Here is an 18,434-nt window from a genome sequence, read left to right as displayed (position 1 = left end):
ATTGACTATTTATACACAGACACTAATTGCAATTTAAAAAGCCACAGGTGTGGGAAATTAACCTTTTAATTGCCATTTAAACATGTGTGTGTCACCTTGTATGTCTGTAACAAGGCCAAACATTCAAGGGTATGTAAACTTTTGATCAGGGCCATTTGGGTGATTTCTGTTATCATTATGATTTAAAAAGGAGCCAAACAACTATGTGATAATAAATGGCTTCATATGATCACTATCATTAAATAAGACGGTTTTTTTTTTTTTTTTTTGCATGATCAGTCATATTTTCAAAATCAATGCCAAAATTTCACAATTTCTGCCAGGGTATGCAAACTTTTTTTGTCATGTGCTTGTCCTCGCATGACGTGTGCGTGTGTTCTATTGTGTATTCTATATATACTTTTTTCTTTTCAATATTTCTTATTTTTTATTCAATTTTAATTTAAGTCTTGTTGCTGTTTTTGTGTTGAGTACTGGAAGCTCCTGTCACCAAGACAAATTCCTTGTATGTGTAAGCATACTTGACACAGCTCATTCTGTTAATTAACAATTAGTTTGTGTTTTTGAAGTTGGTATTGAGAATCGTCCCATTTCACTACAGACCACTGAGATTGTGGAATTGTGATTATGTATAGCCTTTATTGTACATGGTAGATCTTGTTGCAATAACATGAAAAAGATCTCATTCCATTGTGTGAGCACCCCTGCTGTAAATGATGGTGATGGAGGCTTTTCTTTATTTCATTCCTTTACCATACGAAACATAAAATAATTATCATATGACAATAGCCTCCTCCCCTACCCAGTGCAGAGTTGATTGCATAGGACACTATTAGGTTGGGCATCGGTCATAATTTTACAAAAATATACAACATGTTACTTGAGCATGTAACTTAGTCTCTTTCTCTCCAGACAAGTAACTTTTTTTTTTTTTTTTTTGTTTTTTTTTTTGTTTTTTTTACTCTGACCAATTTACTTGTCTGGAGGACAAGCACATGACAATGCTTAATGTCGAGCCCTGGCTTAAATTTATGCGCTAATCGATTTTGACCATTTGTGAACTGCACTAATCTCACAATATGCTTTGTGGGTGAGACTTCTTTGGCATGTCAGCACCATTCATATCTATACAACCAATGTGTTTGATTATTACTAGAGCACAAAATTGTTTACAAGAGCACAAAGTTCTTCGAGATTTAGCCTCTTAATTTTGCTCTCAGAGTGCACCAGATTAATGCATTTAACTTTCAAATGTACAAAATGTCCCCTAGAGGGGCTGAGGTCCACCCACCACAGTCTCTCAAAATCCTGTATCTTGAACAGTGTTTCCCCACATTCTCTGAAAGCAAGTCTAAATACTGTATCTTGTACAGTATGTTGCTTCTCGGGCAAATGTATCTTAAAGATCTTTAGATATTTTAATTGTATTCAACATTCTGTAACATTTTTCTTCTGCAGTGTAGCTTCTAAAGTAGTTTTAGATATTTATATTGGGAAACAAACCAAAAAAGAATAATCCTAAAACCAATTTTTTTTGCATTGTATAAATGAGCTAAGAATACACTCACCTTTTTGTACACTTAAATTTGATCCATCTTTAACTCTCAAAAACAAACAATTCTTAATAGAGCTGTGTATTGGCTATTAAATTATTTTTTTTCATAAGATACACACCGTGACACATTATGATTCACTACGTCACGAGCCATCACGTTATAATCTAGCTGCAGCAAGTGCATGTGTGGGATGAGCATCTCCACGCAAGATGGTGTATCAACTGGGAGAAGTTCATAAGCAGCTCTGACCGCATGGAGAAATGCCAAATTTGGAGTTTGTGCTTATTTACACAAACCACTTATTTGAACTTTAAAGGATGCATTAAAGATATATTGCTGGGGTGTTACCTTTTTAGACGTTCGGAACGCCATGTACGGCTCCGCTTTATTTCACGTCACGACAGCACTGTTTCTGTATTTACATATTTTGCATTTCTGTATTATTCCCTCATACTCTGCACTCTACATCACCTTAATCTGTTTAGAAAATTTGGAGTGTGTCTGAACTGTGAGCTGTTCATTAGCTCGGGTCATCATTAGCCAAGTCTTTTTTTATAGTTAAAAGTCATTATTTTTTTTTCTGGTTATTATTAGGATATTGGATAAAAATAAACTGCATCTGGGATTTTATTCATTTTTGGACTATTGTAGCCTCTGTCTGTGCCTGTTATAGTAAAGAGAGACTAAAATTAGTTTTTAAAATCAAATGTGAAAATAGACGATTAATCAGTTATTGGGCTTTTCATCACCTTAGTTATCGGTATCTGCAAAATCCACCATCGGTCAACCTCTAGTGTTTACAGCCTACTGTGCAGGGAGACGAAGTACATTTGTTCTGATGCTGGTTGTTTTGTACGTTAATTCAGAAGTCTCATTTGTTTGTACTACAGGAGATTGATGGATTTGTGCAGGAGTTCCTGTCAGTGGTGAATAGACTGCCGTCCTGTATCTCAACTCTGCAGTTGCTCTCAAAACTACCTGTACCTGCAGACTTTGAGCGGTTGCAGGAGTTCTGCTCCGTGAATGAGGCCCGATTCCAGCAGCTCAGGAGGTAACTGTTTTTGTTCTGTTTGGTCTTACTTAGTTTTGTTTGAGGCCTGATTTGAGCAGCTGAGGAGGTTTGTTTGTTCACATTTCACACTAGGGCTGCAACTAATGGTGATGTTCATAGTCAATTAATCGTATTCTTTTTAGATTAATCGATTAATTGGATATCAATGTATTTCCTGTATTTTATTAAAATATGATAAAGGGCGTAAGGATTTGGTTCGATTTACGGTACTGAATTCACGATTCTATACTCACAAAACTTTGAACAAAGCCTGAATCATGAAAAGTTTGAACTTATTATTATTACTTTCAGAACATTTGCAAAACAGTCCCTTGTAAAACTTAAATTACTGTTCATTAAAGAGTAAAATGATTAAGCAGGGATGGGATGGACTGGGACTGGCACAGGGCAATGGTGACACCAGAATAGAAATAATAATTCTGCCCAGCTGAAAAATACATAATTATGTTAGATACATATACTTGTACACAGTCTCTGATTATGTACATTTGAAGTATTTTAAATTAATATTGTAGGTTTTAAAATAGTATGGTCACTGATTACATGTTTCTAAACTATTCTTTTAAAAATGTGTATGTTTATCCAGTAAAAATGTTTGTCATAGTATAAATTTACTTGTGAAATCAGACACTACATTTGGCATTAGCAGGAGGACTATTGAATATCAGGACCCTTAGTATTATTATGCAGTATATTCAGCATTAATTCTACAGTTTACATAGAATTTACTACAGTTTATACAGTACAGTCATCATGCTGGGCAAATTTACTTGCGCTTAAGTCTCATCCCGGTGCTCACTGTATTACATGTGCTTACATGAAGAGGAGAAACCAAAACACATTTAAAAACATGACCAGCTGCACAACTGATTACATTGAAACTGAAAGCGTGGTATGATGTTGCACAGTTTACTAAAAATTATTGCTCTTTCTCCATTGCGATTGGTTTGATGCGGATGTGCAAGCTCGCTTACTCAAAGTTTAACAGACTCGCTTGCAGTAAAGAGAATCCATTTTGTGAAGCACGCAGATACGCGTCTGATTTTGAATTCATAACATGTATACATTATAAAACAGAAAATAGCAGTAAAATGTTAGTGATGCGCTGTAGAGAAACATCTAATCAGTCTGTCAACACACCTGATGCAGCAACCACTCCACATTATACAGTATGCTTATGATCTTTGATTCGTTTATAAAGTGCTCTCGTGCGCTGAAACTTGTCTCCATTGTATTTCAAACAAGTTTCATAATGCAGCATTTTCACTGGGCTGTAAAGTGACGTCACTGACGGAGCTTCTCCATGCTCGCGGCATATATCCAACTAATCGATAATTAAATTTGTCTATTTCCATTATTGATTTTATCTATTTGTTGTTGCAGCCCTAATTCACAAACAACAGTTACTTGAATACACCCCTTCTATGACGAACATGTTTTCAGTTTCTTTTTTTCAGGGCTTAAGGTAAGAAATGTCATGTTGTGTAACCGTCCAGAGCATAGGTGTGCGAGCAAATTTGACAAAGGGTGCTGCAGTTTAGGCAGACTATATATACATGCACGTGCAACGAGGGCATCAGAGAACCACATGTCTCCCTGGGGATCATGTCTGTCACCACACATATATATATATATATATATATATTACACACACACACACAAAATGCAAATGGAACGTTTTCACCAGCATTAGTTATTCTATCACGTTCAAAACTGTTGTCGTATCAGTGTGAAATGAGAAATAACTATAAAACACAATTAGGGATGCACAGATACCACATTCTCTTCAGATATCGGAAATCTCAGTATCAGCCAATACTGATCCCAAGTGTTTTGCATAATCAGTTTAGAATCTTTACATTATTGTGTGGAACTATTTGGAAGTACTCTTTAATATATAAAGAAAAACAAACCTCTAACTACACATTTCAATATAAATGTATAGCTTATTAAGAAACACTTTATTATAAACTAGTACACTGGATAATGTAGCAGCAAAATTAACAGTAATTCCAGTCTTCAGTAGAAAAGAAACCAGTGCTTTTATTTTTGCCTTTTTTCCCCAAAAAAAGTTTCAACTTGCATCTGGACTTTAAAGGATTCAGATCTCTCTTTTTGTTCAATTTAGTTGTAAGACATCAGTCCACTTTTCACAGTTAATTTTTGGAAGCCATTGAACTTGAATATTGTTATAAATTGTAAACAAATACTAATGATGATGATGATGATGATGATAAATTGTTATTAATAATATTATTATTATTATTATTATCATTATTGACTTTAATACAACAGTAATATATTTAAATTGTGCACTTTTTAAACCATCATGCTTTTATTTTGATATTCTAAACTCTCCAGGAAGTCTTGTATGTGTCTGTTTGTAGGCAAGTTCACAGTAGTTTAATTCGCTTATTCAAATTCTGGTAAAATGCACCTCTGGTGCCGCTCTAAATGCATATTATAAGTGAACAGAACTATTGACCATCTACATCTGAGATGCTGTTCTTGAGTAGCGCTCAAATATTGCGCACCGCTGTGAAGGCTAAAAATAGCTGCGAGTGCATCACCAGCCTGTGTATGAGTTTGTGTCAACAGAGCAGCACCATTCACTAACACGCTGGCACTGCGCATACTATATATTTACTTATGAAACACAGCCTTTTGTGATTCAGAGTTATCGCACGTCTTCAAGTGGCTTTGAATAAAATGCACGAGTCATATGAACTGCTTTAATGGTGTTTTTATGGTTCTTTTATGTCATTTTTGGAGCTTGACAGTAACTAACATGACTAACACACAGTATCGGATTTGGATAGGGCTCGTCGGACCGATACCCGATCCATCTAAAAGCTTCAGTATCGGAGCTGATACCGATCCAGGTATCGGATCGGTGCATCCCTAAACAATATAATTATTCAGACAAAATGGCTATTAAAATGAACCCATATGCTAAAATATTAAGCTATTAAGAAATGTCTTACCTGTTACTTGAAGACCCCAAATGTGGCCTTGCGCTCAGGTGTTGCTAATAAAGATCTTCATGAGATTTTCAGTATCCAAGGTGTGATTGATTTTCCTTGTGTATTTTCATTAATCCAACATGTGAGTCTTTGCTGGATCATTTTACTTCGTAGCCAAGTAAAAATGAGCTTCAGTAAGTTTAAATACATACGATATGAAGCTTGCAGAACAGCCGAGCACTGCTGTCCCATTGTGTGCAAAGTGTTTCAACTACATTTACATCCAGCGATTTGTACAGGGAATAATAAGTGAGGAATACAACAACACAAGTGATTCACATAAACAAGACAGCCCGTTGCTCAGCTGAGGTTTTAGCGCCATCCGCAGGGTGACGAAAGAAAGTTCTAGCCTGTACTTTATTTTTGTTTATTTTGTATTTTTTTTGTAACGTATTATAATTTCAAAGGATGCATACACAAGTAAAGCACAACACTCTTCTGAAGAAAAAAAGCTTAAGATTGAGGATTAATCTGTTTTTATTCATAAACTGTAATATTGCACTACAATATTTATTAAACATCAGTAATGATACAATAACACAATCATAATTTGTCAAATTACGGTTTCATTGTTAATCACTTTTTTCTTTTTTTTTTTTTTTTTTTTTTTGTGTGCAAATAAACGGGGGGGAAAAAGGGAGAATAAAAAGTTCAGTAGTATCCATCACAACGGCTCTTTAGTCCGGCAGAGCCCTGCCCAAAAGCATGACAAAGCTCTCTGAAACGGGATGTGATTTTTAACAAATGACCAATATACAGTTGAAGTCAGAAGTGTACATGCACTTGGGTTGAAGTCATTTCAACTCATTTTTTAACCACTCCATAGATTTAATATTAGCAAACTATAGTTTTGGTTAGTCGTTTAGGACATCTACTTTGTGCATGACACGAGTAATTTTTCCAACAATTGTTTAGACAGATTGTTTCACTTTTAATTGACTCACAATACCAGTTAAAAATTAGCCAATTAGAATCTGGTAGGAGGTGTACCTGTGGATGTATTTTAAGGCCTACCTTCAAACTCGGTGCCTCTTCTTGACATCATGGGAAAATCAAAAGAAATCAGCCAAGACCTCAAAAAAAATTGTGGACCTCCACAAGTCTGGTTCATTCTTAGGAGCAGTTTCCAAATGGCTGAAGGTACCACGTTCACCTTTACAAACAATAGTACACAAGTATAAACCCCATGGGACCACGCAGCCATCATACCACTCAGGAACGACATGCATTCTGTCTCCTAAAGATGAACGTTGTTTGGTGCGAAAAGTGCAAATCAATCCAAGAACAACAGCAAAGGACCTTGTGAAGATGCTGAAGGAAACGGGTAGACAAGTATCTATATCCACAGTAAAATGAGTCCTATATCGACATAACTTGAAAGGCTGCTCAGCAAGGAAGAAGCCACTGCTCCAAAACCGCAATAATAAAGCCAGACTACAGTTTGCAAGTGCACATAGGGACAAAGATCTTACTTTGTGGAGAAATGTCCTCTGGTCTGATGAAACAAAAATTGAACTGTTTGGCCATAATGACCATCGTTATGTTTGGAGGAAAAAGGGTGCAGCTAGCAAGCTGAAGAACACCATCCCAACCGTGAAGCATGGAGGTGGCAACATCATGTTGTGGGAGTGCTTTGCTGCAGGAGGGACTGGTGCACTTCACAAAATAGATGGCATCATGAGGAAGGAAAATTATGTGGATATATTGAAGCAACATCTCAAGACATCCGCCAGGAAGTTAAAGCTCGGTCGCCAAATGGACAATGACCCCAATCATACCTCCAAAGTTGTGGCAAAATGGCTTAAGGACAACAAAATCAAGGTATTGGAGTGGCCATCACAAAGCTCTGACCTCAATCTGATAGAAACTTTGTGGGCAGAACTGAAAAAGCATGTGCGATCAAGGAGGCCTACAAACCTGACTCAGTTACACCAGTTCTGTCTGGAGGAATGGACCAAAATTCCAGCAACTTATTGTGAGAAGCTTGTAGAAGGCTACCCAAAACATTTGACCCAAGTTAAACGATTTAAAGGCAATGCTACTGAAGACTAACAAAGTGTATGCAAACTTCTGACCCACTGGGAATGTGATGAAAGAAATAAAAACTAAAATAATTCTCTCTACTATTATTCTGACATTTCACATTCTTAAAATCAAGTATTGATCCTAACTGACCTAAGACGGGGAATGTTTTCTACGATTAAATGTCAGGAATTGTGAAAAACTGAGTTGATGTATGTAAACTTCTGATTTCAACTGTACTGAAAGTGAAAATTTTATTATACTGCATAAATACAGTGAAAAATATGAAATCTCGTTGATACTTTTTTGCACTCTTGCTCACTAGGGGGTGCTTCAGCACCCCCTTTCCCGCACCTTTGATTTTGTTTTTACTGTCTCTGGACCAAAGTCTCATTAAAAGTGGAAATTCTTGAAAACAATTAGTATAGAGTAGTTCAGAATAATCGGTTTTATTTTTTTTAAGCAGTGAAACAACTATTTTATAATATGATTAATATTTTAAAAACATTTGTCCACCAAATCAAAGTCATGTGGAGTAACTAATATTTAGGTCGCCATTCTGTTACAAAAAAAAATGACTTTGTGAAGGAAAAAAAGGCTTAATATCATTAATATTTTGACATTTTTATGAAAAGGCACATTTTGTTCAGGTCATGTGGTATAACCCTGAGAAAACTTCTTGATAATCATGATATTTGTGAAATGTTTCACTTTTTAAAAATGTTAGTTTTTTTTTTTTTAAATAAATGAAGTTGCATACATATGTATTCAAGGAGCAAGGAAAGTACTTTAAAAAATGTCAAGTGGTGTAACCAAGTAAAAGCTATTAAAGTCATAATTTTTGTGAATGCTATAAAAACAAATGTTTTTTTAATTGTGAAACCAACATGGACTCAGATTACATTTATACGAACTTGATGTGTTTTAAACTAGATTTTTAATTTATCACCTTATTTGTCAGCTTTTTTTTTTTGCTTATGCTGTTGGCATTGTGACGAGGTTTTAAATGTCCAGCAGTACATACCATTCACTAATCTTTCTGGGCTTTTCTCAGAGAAACTTACTTTTGCTGCACAAAGGTGAAGAAACGTCATTTTCTCTAAACACACTTTCAACGTGTTTGTGTATCAGGATTAGATTCTGAAGCGTTGAAATCAATGTTTGATTACTTTTTATAGCAGATATTTCAGTTTCTGCATGTTTAATTTACATCAGTGTGTTCAGTGCTCTAAAAGAGGTGTGTGTGTGTGTGTGTTCAGGGATCTTTGTTTGGATGACTTGCTGAAGCGCTGTGAGTGTTTATTGGAGAAACTGCGTTTCCCAGAAAATTATCCATGCTTTCACGCAATGGCTGGAACGGTCCTCTTCACGCACACCACACTGGAGATGCTCCACAATTATAACCGGTATGCACAGATAGAACCCCTCAGTGTTTGAGAGACTTCAAGAACATTTGTCTCCCTGTAAAAATGTGTACAAATATAAACGCACAGGCTTTTTGTGTTTGTCTTTTGCAGGATTACTGCAGCGGTGGAGAAAGTGGAGCTGCTGTGGCAACAGACCTTTTTCAAAGCTCGCCTTCAATCACAGATCCTTCATCTACAAAGAGAAGCGCAACAGGTTAGGAGGAAAAGGAGCACTATAAATGTTTACTCCAAATATTTCTGCTGTAGTCTTGAAGTTTTTGCATCGGTAACCACACATTTAAGTCATTCAGTGTCAAATCAACAATTTCGGAAACTTTGTTTCATTTAGTTAATATTTTTTTGTGAAGAAAGACTAACATAAATGGTGATGAAAGCCAAAATATTAAATGCCATGGATCAATATTTGAGTAATCATTCTTTTGTGGAAGGAAGTCATTATGGGGGGATTGACTTTAGAAAGATGGTAGCATCATTATTTTTACACAGAGATGGATAGGTCTATTAGTAAAATCAGTTGACTTTAGCAATCCTTGTTGCATTATATGCCAATGGTGACAGTTTAAAAAAAAAAAAAAAAAAAAAAAAATAGAAAAAGGCACTTCGTGTTCTTTTTCCAAAGTTGGCGTGCCTGTAACTCAAGAATTATTAAACATATCTTAATATCCTTTTAGATTCTAGTTCAGAACATACTTGTGTTGGTATTGTCATTTAAGGCCCTATATAGTTCAATCCCAGAGATATAGGACTCTCAAAGTGGCTCCATGAGTAAATTAAATTTGTACACATTTTCAGTGGTCAAAAACCAAATGTGTGTCACCTGAGCAGCCATATCACCCTGCAGCTCTCGCTTGGTTGCCCACTAAAGTTAAGCAGGGTTGAACCTGGCCAGTACCTGGATGGGAGACCTCCTGGGAAAAACTAAGGTTGCTGCTGGAAGTGATATTGGGGAGGCCAGCAGGGGGTGCTCACCTTGTGGTCTGTGTGGGTCCTAATGCCCCAGTGTAGTGCTGGGGATTCTGTACTGTAAAAAAAGCACCGTCTTTCGGATGAGACGTTGAACAGGGGTCCTGACTCTCTGTGGTCATTAAAAATCCCAGGACACTTCTCCTAAAGAGTAGGGGTGTAACCCCGGTGTCCTGGCCAAATTCCCCCCATTGGCCCTTATCTATCATGGCCCCCTAATAATCTCCATTCCTGAATTGGCTACATCACTCTCCTCTCCACCAATAGCTAGTGTGTGGAGGGCGTTCTGGTGCACCATGGCTGCCGTTGCATCCAGGTGGATGCTGCACGCACACTAGTGGTGGTTGAGGAGATTCCCCCTATACTATGTAAAGTGCTTTGAGTGCCTAGAAAAGTGCTATATAAATGTAAGGAATTATAATTATTCATTACTTTGTATAAAGCTGATACTTTTTGTCTGTTAAAGAGGAATGTCTGAAGAACAAATAATGTTGAAACAAATTGTATCTTGTTGTGCTTTTTGTCATTTTTGCACCATTGGCATATAATGCAACAAGGATTGCTAAAGTCAACTGATTTTAGGAACAGACCTACCTATCTCTGTGTATGAATAAAATAATGCTGCCACCTTTCTAAGGTTATTTTTTTGATCTGTGGTTTTGTTCCAAAATCATAGGTGAAAACTGTCATTTTGGCAATTAATTTGCCATTACTCCAGTAAATATTCATCCATGGCATTTAAATATTTTGGCTTTCAGTTTCATTTATGCATTTTTCACCAGAAAAAAATATCAAAATCAAAATTGAGCTGGGGACCTCTGGTTGAGTCGACACGGAATGACCCATTTTGATTATTCGGAGTAATGTATTTGATTGCACGTTTCTCATGTTTGTTGTTTTAGAGGTGAACAGCACATGATTAATTTCAGCTGCGACTCTTCTTTCAGATACAAGAGCAGATGGTTAAGTTTCACAGAGAGAAGCTGCAGCCCTACAGGATTCACGTGGCTAAAGATGCTTATGGTGCTGAAACACTGAGGCTGGAGTTTGAGGCTTCCATATACACACATGCAATGGTACGGAACAGTCCTCCAGAATAAAGTCAAGCTGGAACCTCTAGGTCTAAATCTGATTCCACCACTTCCGATGCCTTTGGTCAGCGTTTCAGACCAGGGATCTTAAGCTGATTTGATTTATGTGATCCGAGCTGAAGTCCTTCATGAGTATCTCTGAGAGGCTGTAAAACACTTAGTAAATCTGTTGTTAGACACTGAACGAATGTCCTTGAATGTCTCTGAACAGGCATTGGTTCGCCGTGCTGAGGACGTCATTCACACATTAACTGAGACCGTTCCATTTACGGAGAGCCGTCCCAGAGAGCAGTGGGTGGAAGATCTGGAAAGACTGAAGGAGAACCTCTGTTCTGCTGTTCAACGTCCTCATCAGACTCTGAGAACTGTGTCAGACTTTCACTACACCTGCAACAGAGTATGTGCTTTTGCTACATAGGATAACTTCTATGGTCAATATTTTGTGTACATTTAGAAAAACTGCTTCCTAACGTAGTTAGATTTTCTCTGCTGTAAAAACTGCATTACTATTAACTCGTTAAATTCAGTACAAATCTCGCAATGGCTACATTGTATGTGACCAAAGTCTTTCTAGCAAGTCAATCCACTGTCGGCCATCATTGGAGGGGAGGAACTCCATTTCATGGTGAGATGCATCAAACGCTATGTCAGTGTGTTACTGTATGACATTAAAGTGCAACAAAGTCAGAAAAGACAAAGAAAGGGCATAAAAAAAAAAAAACAGCGTACTGTTTCTCCCTGATGCAGCTGAAATTTAATCTAAGCCCAACAGCAACACACACACTAAAGATCATCCATGAAGTTTTTGTGTATAGTATATCTGCTTTTTTAAATTTTCCGATCGGACGTTGTTTTCCTTTTAAAGCCGCTCGTAACCGACAAAGTTTAAACTCTTGTTTTAGCGCAGCGGTTGATTGACAGGTGAGGGGTGGTGCTTTGCTGGTTGCTGCTGAGATGCATACAGGACGGATTACCATTTACACCACAAATGTGATGCAGTTATATGCATTTTTGACCACATTAATGTGTGTTTTGTGATCCGATTACAAAACATTTTAGACCCCGTTTAGACCTGTATTTAGCACTGACCACATGTGATTGGATCACCTGAAACGCATCTTAAAGGGATAATTCACCCAAAAATTACAATTCTCTCATTTACTCGCCCTCATGCCATCCCAGATGTGTATGACTTTCTTTCATCTGCAGAACACAAATGAAAATATATTTAAGAATATTTCAGCTCTGTAGGTCCATACAATGCAAGTGAATGGGTGCCCAAATGTTTAAGCTCAAAGCACAGACAGTCAACATAAATAATCCATATTGACTCTGGTAGTTTAATCCATGCATTCTGAAGAGATATGATAGGTGTGGGTGAAAAAGATATCAGTATTTATGTCCTTTTTACTAGTGCCCGACCGATATGGGATTTGAGACTGATACCGATTTTAGAGGGGGAACGTCACCGATTACCGATATGGTGGCCGATGTAGTTCGTTTGAGCTGGAATGAAAACAGACCTTTTCTATGTGGATTGTTCACCGATTTTGCACCGATATGACTATGCAAGTGTACTCAGAAGGCTGCTTAAATATTTTTATCAAAGAATATTTGACATTATTATACACTGTCAACAAATTCTAGAAATGAACACTGAGAAAATAAAGAATAAATAAAAATACAATAAATAGCTTAAATCCGTACTGTATGTTCAGTATCAGTCAGTTGCTGACCATTAAAATAAAGAATAAATTCAAATAAAATAAATAGCTAAATAAACATCAGTACAGTTTGGTATCAGTCAAATGCTGACTATTTTAATACTGCCAGTCAATTATTGGCAGGTTGTAAAACAAGAAGCGTTTACACCCGCCGAGACGAGAGAGAAACAGCGGCAGCGGTGTTACACCGTATTCTGCTATACAAGTTCAGGGGGAACTTTCAACGGTGGAAAACCAGACTTTTAAATATTACATTTTATAAATGCAACGACTGGAATTGTTCAGGTGAAGGGGGTACCAACTGTGAATCCTGAACAAAACAGTTTGGTGAATACATGTTTACACATTGCTTGTCAACTGAGTGGAAGCTAATGAAAGTAGCTACGTGATTTGCTAGTTAGATATAAGCTCATTGTCACGGAGAGTAAAAGATGGCCCAGCATTGCATCTTATCAACTAGGTAACAACATAGCGTGAAATCAACACTCAGACACAATCCACCACCACACTGTTGTCTGCTGAGCTGCAAAAAGATGCTCTGTTTACCTTTCAATCTGTTACATTACTTACTGCACTGACAAACTATAGCTGGCTAACAGCAAACAGACATGAGTGACATGGTTGTCAGGGACAGGGTTAACGTTATATTAGTTATGTTGAAAAGGGAAAATGATGGGGTCATTGTTTATTAACTTTCCAGTATGTATTTCACAAACTAGTTAGCAGCTTACCGGGAAGAGACCGCCTAACTCCGCCCTGTCTTCAGAGTCGCCGTCAATTTAGAGTAAGCTCTGTAAACAATGGAGTCGGAGCGCGCTCTGCTGGACAAACTATGTAATGACACCAATTCTAAAGCATTGTTTTCTGCATTAAATGTTCTGAAAAGTTTTCATATCTGCACATATCAGTAAAATATATGTCGATACTGATATATTGATGAGGCTAATATCGGCTGACCGACTACTTTTTACTATAAATTCTCCTCCCTGCTCAGTCAGTCTCCACATTCACATTTTTCTTGTGTTTTATGATTCACATTCTTTGTGAATATCGCCCCCTACTGGGCAGAGAGGTGAATTTATGATAAAAAGGACTTCAATATTGATCTGTTTCTCACCCAACCATCTATTTGGATTACACATAGTAAAATAGGTGCAAGAAAAATTACCAGACAGAGGTAGATTTGTTACCATGCCTTTTACACATGTCATTTGCACAAAGGTTTTAATTGCAGATGGATGCAAGTCAATGCAAAATTGAAAATGATAAATAACAACTTGTCCTACATATATGTAATACAGTTTTGCTTGTATGTAATATTACCTAGATAGCACATGTACATCCCTGAGATGTCTGTTTGAGAGCGTTTCATCTGGAGAGCATCACATAATTGATGTTTCAATGGTAATTTAAGTCAAAACTTTAGATAAAATTTAGATAGTTAAAATATTGGCTAATTATAGTTATGCATATTATAATGAATATGCCAGAATTTGCTGCCTGAAAATGAACGCTCAGGGTAAGTTTTGTCAGCTGAGCAGACCAGTGATATGTTTAAAATGTCATGCGAACAACCTTGACACACAAACTGATTTAAGCAAAAAATCTACATATAGCTGTGGTGTGAACATAGACCATGATGTATTCTTTACCATTTGAAATGGTAAATTTTCCACATTAGATTTATTTCCTTGTAATTCTGGGGGAAATGTGCTGAATTGTCATTGCAAGAAATGCTAATGCTCCTAAATTATGCTTAATTTTCTTTATCCAAAATCTAATTTCTCCAGTTTTGTGGTGAATTATGACCCAGATGTGTGTTTAACTGTGGATTCACTCTCAAACAAATTTGTAATTCTGATTGGTTTAAGTGCACGAACTGGTACAACCTAGTGTTATGTGAGAACTTCCTGCAAGACCTGCTGTGGAGTGGAAGTTGTGGGTGTCCGAGTGAGATCAGCTCTTCTCCAGACATGTGTACAGGCCTGCCTTCATGGAGACAAGTCATCGAGACCTTCCTCAAGAGAAATCCCTGCCCTGAGGTGGAAGAGCTGGTGAAGCTGGCACATCTTGCTAATATTATTACTGACCCCTACCTTCACCATACTGGCAAACAACTGTCGCACAGGTACTTTTAAGAGTTTGTGGCCCACTTTTTGTTTCAAAGTAAACGTTATTATATGCTGTGCTGTCATGACTACTGTTGTGCACTAGGCCAGAAACAGTCTATGCAAGTATGCAAATGCTGATGTGAATGCTTGGCAGACACATTGCAAGCATGCAGCCTTGATGAATAGTCAAGTCATTTTTACTTGTGCAGAAAAATACAGTTTCAAAGCAGCTTTACAGAAAATCATACTGCAAAGTCTAAAATGTCTTAAAGCCCCCAGTGAATAGTTTTTATAGAAAATCAAGCCTTCAGTGAGCAAGCCAAAAGTGGCTGATGCAGGAAAAAAATTATTAAATGTTTGTTAGTGGAGGGAAAAAAACAGTGATAAAACCAGGCTAGGCTGGGTGAGCCAGACCTCCTCCTGACTATACACTTGGAATACACTGAACATGCGCTTGCTGTGCTGCTGTGGCTGATTCAAACCTCCATGCTTAATGGGGTGATACAGTTACCATCAAATGTCTGTGCCATTTAAACCTAATTTGTTCAGCTGTAACCATATCGTTTTAAACTTTCAAGATTTACACCAAACTGTTTTTCTGCCATGTCAGGAGCTGACCTTAAAGAGGAAACTGGCTGTAGAAGACTCTAATGTCCACTATGCACCCTGTGGCAACACTGAGAATTAGAATTCTGAAATGTCAAAACTCGTACATCGCTAGAAGCGTTTGCATTCGTACTTGTGTGAGAGGACCTTTTTGGGCCTTGTTGCATGAACCTTCACTAAGGGGGTGGAGTGAAGCTGCGTTTCCACTGCATCTGACAAATGATAGAAGTCATTCATTTCCAGTGGAGAGTTACACAGGAGCTGTGTGGAGTTCCGACCATTTGTGGATGCAGAATGTTTTGATCCGATCTGAGCTTTGGATGCTTTGGAATATTTGTAACTTGTGCAACTAGATAGTTTGCGATCACTCGACCAGATGTGATGTATTCCATTCAAAACAATGAGCAATGAACTAACCCTAAGTGAGAAATATTAACAGTTTTTGTCCTAAACTTTATTCTAAATGCTTGCTACATTGTGAGATTGGACAATTATGAATTAAATCAGAAATTATCGGGGGCCTGGGTAGCTCAGTGGCAAAAGATGCTGGCTACCACCCCTGGAGTTCACTAGATCACTAGTTCGAATCCAAGGGTGTGCTGCGTGACTCCAGCCAGGTCTCGTAAGCAACCAAATTGGCCCGGTTGCTAGGGAGGGTGGAGTCACATTGGGCGCGGAGGCAGCTGGGATTCGTCCTCCGCCACCTGGATTGAGGCGAATCACTACGTGACGACAAGGACTTGAAAGCACATTGGGAATTGGGCATTCCAAATTGGGTGAAAAGGGGGGAAAATGCCCTTGATGAAATTATCATCTATATTGCAAATATTTCACATGTCTTTTGTAATTTAAGTGTTATTAAATTTGTACATGTCATATTTCTGCATATGCAAAGCCCTTATAATTCATATCTATGAATTTGTACACTCAAATGCTGAATTAATTGGCTATAATAATAATATTAATGGGTACATTTTCTAAAGGAAATGTGAGTGGTGCTTGCCGTGGTGCAACTTGCTGTCCAAATGTCCGTTCAAGGGCCTCAGTACACTGTCCCAAGTCCCACCCCCTACAATTTCTCTACAATGTTTTGGTGCCAATATATGGTGTTCTAGGTAGTTGTTAGGACATTGGCAGGGTGTCACTAAATGACTGCTTGCAATTCAGGTCAAGTGAGCCAACCCCCAAGTCTCTGACATTCTGATCCAGAGAAGATCGTTCTTTTACATTTTTAGTGTTAAATCTATGGGACTCAAACTAACTGCTCCAACATCGCGATTCGCGAGTGAATTCTCCCTTGCAACGAATCTAATCCATTGTTCACAAATTGAAGTTGATCATGACTGCCAATAGGGGGCGAAGTACAGCAGTCTTATGCAAATATCAGTAAAAAGGTGGCTCAAAGTATTTGTTCACCCAAAAATGAAAATTAGCTGATAATTTACTCACCCTCAGGCCATCCAAGATGTATCAGAGTTTTTCTTCATCAAAACAGAATTTAAGGATTTTGTTTCAGGCCTCCTTCTCTAAACAATGCAAGTGAATGTACTCCATTTTTTTGACAGTCCAAAATGCATATTTAGGGTGCATCACAATCCACACAACTCCAGTCGACAAAAAGTTCTTCTGAACCCAAACGATTGATTATTTTTAGAAACAAAACAATACTTATATACTTTTTAACTACAAATGTTCGCTTCCGTACATCAATGACGCGCTTCCTGACTCCTCCACGTGACGCGTGACCTTACCAACAAGCTTACGTCATCCCTCTCATGAGCGCACGTCACAGATGTACCAAAGCGAACATTTGTAGTTAAAAAGTATATAAGTATTGTTTTGTTTCTAAAGATTATCAATCGTTTGGGTTCAGAAGAACTTTATTTGTCGACTGGAGTCGTGCGAGTTATTTTGATGCACCCTAAATATGCATTTTGGACCGTCAAAAAAAATACATTCACTTGCATTGTTTAGAGGAGGAGGCCTGACATGAAATCCTAAGTCTTAAATTCTGTTTTGATGAAGAAAATCTCAGATTTTTGAACTCCGACATCTTGGATGGCCTGAGGGTGAGTAAATTAGCAAATTCACTCCCAAATCAGCAAATTTTCATTTTTGGGTGAACTATTCTTTTAAGACGCATTTCTGGATCAAAATTTTGCATTGATCCTGGAACAACATTTGTTTTAATCCCCAAACCTAAACTTAAATTACCTCTAAAATCACAAGGATATACAATCTTTTATTTATTTATTTATTTTTTTTGTTCAAGCCAAAAAAAAAATCCAGCCCAAAGCCTAAATCTACCCCTCATCCCTATTCCTAGAATTTGATTGGTTGGGAAATTCTGTGCAAGGACCAACAAGGATGTTGATCCAGGAAATGTTTTTACTTTGTAACCGAACATTCAACAAACTTTGTACTAGTAGTGCATGAATGTGTAATAGTTTAAGTTTACATTTTCCATGATTAATATTCATGACCCCATCCACAGATGCATGACTCTACAGAGACTGTTGACCTCACCTGGGTCTGTGCCCCTTCACGACCTTCAGCTGGCACTCCAGTGGCAGTATGAGTACCTTAAGGGCAACCACAAAACCTCTGGCATCAATTCCCCTGAGGTTGACCGGAATAACTGCAGTCTCCCTCAAGACTCGGGCTTGGCGTCCAACTCTATCCCATGCAGACGGTCACCTTCTCAGTGTGAGAGTTTGTCCGATTTAGCCAAATGGCCTTCAGTAGGGGATTGTCACCATCAGGTCTCATCCAGTGGAGCTCCCGGGATGGTGTCCGCTACAGGCAAACCCCCATCTCTCAGCTCATTTGACTCTGGATT

General features: G+C 37.7%; 1 protein-coding gene across 1 annotated transcript in view; it reads left to right on the top strand.

Annotated features, from left to right (window-relative positions):
• si:ch211-241j12.4 (uncharacterized) overlaps positions 1 to 18,425 on the top strand; it is a 36,152-nt gene extending 17,727 nt beyond the window's left edge. The window contains exons 7-14 of the mRNA XM_051655089.1: positions 2,447 to 2,607; positions 8,933 to 9,079; positions 9,191 to 9,293; positions 11,011 to 11,139; positions 11,366 to 11,551; positions 14,750 to 15,006; positions 18,090 to 18,301; positions 18,358 to 18,425. Coding sequence (XP_051511049.1) covers positions 2,447 to 2,607; positions 8,933 to 9,079; positions 9,191 to 9,293; positions 11,011 to 11,139; positions 11,366 to 11,551; positions 14,750 to 15,006; positions 18,090 to 18,301; positions 18,358 to 18,425 — 1,263 coding nt within the window. The remainder of the gene's footprint in view (positions 1 to 2,446; positions 2,608 to 8,932; positions 9,080 to 9,190; positions 9,294 to 11,010; positions 11,140 to 11,365; positions 11,552 to 14,749; positions 15,007 to 18,089; positions 18,302 to 18,357) is intronic.
• The last annotated feature ends 9 nt before the right edge of the window (positions 18,426 to 18,434 follow it).

This window comes from Myxocyprinus asiaticus, chromosome 25 (assembly GCF_019703515.2).
Source record: "Myxocyprinus asiaticus isolate MX2 ecotype Aquarium Trade chromosome 25, UBuf_Myxa_2, whole genome shotgun sequence".
Taxonomy (NCBI): domain Eukaryota; kingdom Metazoa; phylum Chordata; class Actinopteri; order Cypriniformes; family Catostomidae; genus Myxocyprinus; species Myxocyprinus asiaticus.
This window is presented reverse-complemented; position numbering and strand designations above follow the sequence as displayed.